Below are 4,984 nucleotides of genomic sequence, written 5' to 3' on the forward strand. Positions count from 1 at the left end.
CTGCAAACTTTTCATTAGTTTAACAACCATTTGGGTGATGGTGGCTTGTGGTGCCGTGAAAAGGATCAGGAGGAAGCAACAGCACAGTCCAGAAGTTCAAGGTCCCAGTGTGTGACATAAAGGAAAAGACTAATACTGGGGACTCGTTTGGTTTGACAACTGCCAAAGTGATGGCATGCATTTGTGTGGAAAAACCATGGCCATAAGAACTTAATGGATGAAGGTTACGAAGAAGGATCTTGTGAAAGGCAGAAAAACTGCAAGTTATGCCCTGATTACATCTGTTATCACTTCCATGGGGATGGAAAACAGACCAACCAGAAAAACAAAGAATATGATCAGGTAATATCAAGGAAAGAAACATATGTGTTTACATACTTGAAACCACACTTTTAATTAGAATAAATAGAGAAAATCTCACATGTATTTCTCAGATGATTTTCCCTAATGCTGTGCATGAAGTCAGAAGATGAACTGGAATAACATTCTCCACACAATAATCTTCCTTTCTCTTACCGGACCTGGAATTGTGGGAAATACCCTAATGTTTGTGAGATATGTGTATAATTCTGCCTTGGGGCCTGAGAAAAAGCCTGTAGACCTTATTCTCATCCACTTGGCATTTTCTAATATGATCATTATTTGTAGCACAGGGATGAAAGACATAGCCACAGTGTTTTATTTCAGAGACTTCCTAGGAGATGTTGGCTGTAAAGCTGTGGTTTATCTGGCAAGGATGGCACGGGGCCTCTCCATCTGCACCACCTGTCTCCTCAGCGTGGTCCAGGCACTCACTATCAGTCCCAGGAACAACCTTTGGATGAAGCTCAAACCAAAAACTTCATGGCAAGTTCTTTTCTTTCTCATTCTCTTTTGGATTGTGAATGTTCTCATAAGCTCCAACTTGCTCCGCTACATCAAAGCAGGCAGTGGCTTGAACAGGTCTGTAGCTAGACTGTTCATTGGCCACTGCTATATGTTGCCATCCAGACATATGATCAAGTGGCTTTTCCTCTCTCTCATGACTCTTCGTGATGCCATCTTTCAGAGTCTGATGGGCTGGAGCAGTGGCTCCATGGCTCTCCATCTTTATAAGCATCACAAGCGTGTCCTCTACCTTTACAGCTCCAGGCTTGCAAACAACTCTCCTCCAGAAATCAGAGCTACATGGAGTGTTCTTATTCTTATGACCTGCTTCCTTTTCTTCTATTGGGTAGATTGCATTCTCTCCTTCTACACAGGTTTCACAGTGACACATGATTCTATTTCATTAAATATTAAAACATTTTTAGAACTTGGTTATGCTAGCTTCAGCCCCTATGTTCTAATTAGCAGAGATGTCCATGTTCCTAATGTTTTGCATGCTCATTGAGAAGTGTAGAAATTACATTTTACAGCTATTCTCTCTGAGCTAAATGTATTTATACTGTTAATTCTTTGCCATGATAAATTTTAGGGCTCGGGGATGTAATGTTTGCATGCTGCATAGGTAGGATGACCTGGCCATCGGTACATCGCAGGCTGATCCCAACTGAGATGCCACAGCACCTAAAATTCTGGTATTATAGGCATTCTCCATCATGCTGCCATTTGCCTAAATGTTCTAATGTATCACAATATTAAATTAAATATTGCAGCAATACAGTTAAATTTTTAAGAAGTCTGGCACCACAAAATCTTCAAACTGGTTTACTATTTCTGGGCAGGCAGAAAGTGGATTCTTATCATTTCCCCATGCTACCATTTCTATCACATAACTTTTAGCTTCTCATTATCACTGGGAAGAGTACTGAAGAAATAATTACTGTCAGAAATAAGTATTTCCTTTTTTTTTCAGAGCCTGAAAACAAAATAGGATAGGCAGAGGTGAGGAGGTGACCCTTCTCTGAACTGAAGTTGCAAGGCAAAATGATGATGGCAGTGAGACAAATTGAAGTCACCACAGCAAGGCAAATTTGGTCAATAATTATTTGATATTACTAGGTTCCAAAATTGCTCAAAAAGCTAGCTTCAGTGCAATGGGGCAATTATAATGAGGTTAGACCTTAAGGTAACATGATAGGACACTGGGAAACAAGCTCTCTCAAATGATGTTATCATGAGTCTGGAGACCATGCTTAAGGTCAAAGACTCAGAGCCACACTGGTGTGTAAATACCTCTCTGACTGATAGTTTATGCTGGAGTTTCCATTTCTCACTCCCAGTAATTCACTATGGTCTACACTGAACATTCCAGTCTTTGGTAGGCCTCCTTGTCCCCTCAATCTCAAACTCCATCTTCCCTGACGCTGTGCAAGCATACCCTGTTGAGTTATAGATAAGTGAACGACAATGCTGAAGGCACAGAGCATTGAAACCCAGGTGTCACAGCCTTGCCAAGTGGCAGTTCAATAGTAGTGGTGACTATTCCATGGCCTCACACCCAAAAGGTCACGGAGAGCACCGAAAGTGACCCCAACTCTGAGTCCTCATGACACCCTGCACTGCAGTCATCCTAGGGAGGCTCTTGTCTGCTCTGAACTGTGTGAGTGAAGCTCCTGATGGACCATAGAAAGGCTCTTCACAAGAGCTGTCCATCAGCCCACCATAGTTCTTTCCCAGGATAAACAGAAAAGCCCAATCAGTTCTTGCAGAAAGTGGAGTTGAACTGCTTTCTCTGCAGCTGAGTACTGGTCCTGTAGGGGAGCCAAGGCTGCCTGTGTTCCTTCCCTGGTCCAAGACTGAAACTACCCAGAGTAAAGCAAGAAATAGGGCAGGCTGTGGGTCTCTGAAAAACTGCTCCATGATAAGATAAACTAGGTTCTTAATGTTTTATAATATAGATTAAAGAACACTATTGTGGTTAGATTCTACTTCAACTTGTCACAAATTAAAGTTGCCTGAGGAGGGAGGCTCATCTGAAGAGTTGTTCTGTCTTGACTGATGTGGAAAGACCCACCCGGATTGTGGGCGGCCCCTAATGGTAAAAGCCCAGATTAAAAGGTGTGTCAGAGGGAAGATCATTCTGCCTTGTGCTTGCTTGTCTTTTCCTCTTGTCTCTGTGTTGATTTGTTCTGTTGCAGAAACAGTGGCTCCTTAGGAAACTTCTGGGCTTCTGGAGCCACATTATGACTTCTGAGTTGTCTTCCTTGTGGACTAACCACCAGTTATGGCCCCAGTGAGAGTCAGCTATGATGAGGCTGACTATTTCAACAGGTGAGGCTCACAGACTCAAGGACTGAGCAAAGTAATGGGGTTTTTAGCTGCTTCAGTATGATTAGCAGTTGTTACTATTTTAAACCTGACTGAGTAATTTTCTGGCATTTTATAAATATTATATTATATTATATCTTTAAAGTTTTATTATATATAGTTTTTATTCCCTTGGTTCCACCTGCTCTGCCCGTTGCTTCAATGTAGTCCAGGATGTTACTATCAGTCCCAGGAACACCCCATGGAGAAATCTTCAATCATAGAGTGCATGACAGTTCTTGCCTATTTACTCTTCTTTTGAATATTTAACTTTCTGATGAGTTTCAAATCTGTCTTTTACATCACAGAAGTTAGTAGCATGAGCACATCTGGAATTGCAATGTATTATGGGTATTGCAGAATGTTAGTATTAATGTTGGCTATACTTTGTGACCTCTAGAAAAAGGCCATAAACTTAGTACTGACTATAGTTTATTAAAGCTGCTAGCAGGACAGCAATTGCTGAAACAAACTTGAGATTCCTGTGTGAAGGCAGGTGAGGGAAGGATATTTAAAGCCTTGAGCATCTGTACAAGCAAGCCAAGAGCTCTTCTGCTCTGGCAAGATTACATAGCCAAGAAGGCCTCAAAATAGCGCTTGAATGTCTGCATAAGCAGGTTACAGAAAAAAAGCAGTTACTCATGCCATAATAATAGATGGTCACAGCTGTGCATTTCTGGGTAGAGGTCTCTCAGTCAGGGATACTGAAACTTATCTTCCAGGGACTGAAGTCAGAAAACAAACAAACAAACAAACAAGAAACGCTATTGGTTACCATGATGGATGCCAGCATAAAATGTTTCTTTAGTCATCACGTTACTCTCAAGGGTCTTTATTGAGTTCATTTTCTCTGCCAGTTTAAAAAAAAATGTAGAGGCAGAGAAAAGAATATCAGACATAGCAGACAGAATCAGTAGAAAGTTATGAAAGACTTTTATCAAGACACACACAATGAGACACGCACAGAAGAGACCCTCTGCAAAGCAAATGGGGCACTTTGGAAGCCTGTGCCAAGTTTCTGCCTGAGGGAGGGGTGCTCTTTGAGGGATCCACCTGCCCTAATATCAGCTTGTTTAGTTTGAACAATGAAAGGGAGGCTGGTAGGCTCACAACATGTATAAAAATGCCTGAGCAGATGTTGACTTTACTGGCTTACGTAGATCTTGTTTGTGATACCTGGGAGCTGAGGACCTGAGAGAATGGAGCAGACTACAGTCTGATGCTGTAGACAGTCTTACCTCAGTTTCAATGTGCTTACATACATGAATGAAATGAAGAGATCAGTGATCCATGGAACGTTGTTTGAGTTAATAAAAACATAGTCAGAAAAACATATAAATAAATGCCAGTAAGCACATACTAAATATTAAAAGAGTAGCCCTTTCCCAGAACTTTTTCTGGACAGAGCAATTTAAACACAATTGCCTGGCATGTACTATAGGTTATATCTGGGAAAGCATGAAAACAAGGCAGAAAGCTATATCCAGACTCAGGGTACACTGACTATATTGAGTTCTATAGCTATATTTTAACATACAGCGAGAATGAACATATCTTACAAATTGAATGTAAATGTTTAACACAGGAGGCATGAAATCACATCTAAGAAAAGTCCAGGGAACAAAATGTATCTGAGGTAAAAGGCTCTCTGCTTTTTTTTTCTTCCCAAGAGTGGCATGGCAGTATCTAATGGGAACAGAGTAAATCATAAAGCCAGCACAACTGCCTGACAAAGCTCCAGCAAAGCTGAGCC

At 41.2% G+C, this 4,984-nt stretch overlaps 1 protein-coding gene across 1 annotated transcript; it reads left to right on the forward strand.

The window, feature by feature from the left end:
- The first annotated feature begins 424 nt into the window (after positions 1 to 424).
- Positions 425 to 1,372, forward strand: LOC110539547 (putative vomeronasal receptor-like protein 4). Its single transcript, XM_021626403.2, has one exon. The coding sequence runs from the start codon at positions 470 to 472 to the stop codon at positions 1,370 to 1,372; it is 903 nt and encodes a 300-aa protein (XP_021482078.1). The 5' UTR covers positions 425 to 469.
- The last annotated feature ends 3,612 nt before the right edge of the window (positions 1,373 to 4,984 follow it).

The sequence above is a fragment of the Meriones unguiculatus genome, chromosome 19, assembly GCF_030254825.1.
Source record: "Meriones unguiculatus strain TT.TT164.6M chromosome 19, Bangor_MerUng_6.1, whole genome shotgun sequence".
NCBI lineage: Eukaryota > Metazoa > Chordata > Mammalia > Rodentia > Muridae > Meriones > Meriones unguiculatus.

Coding starts and splice junctions, on each gene's coding strand:
- LOC110539547 (XM_021626403.2), top strand. CDS start 470: ATGAACTGGAATAACATTCTCCACACAATAATCTTCCTTTCTCTTACC.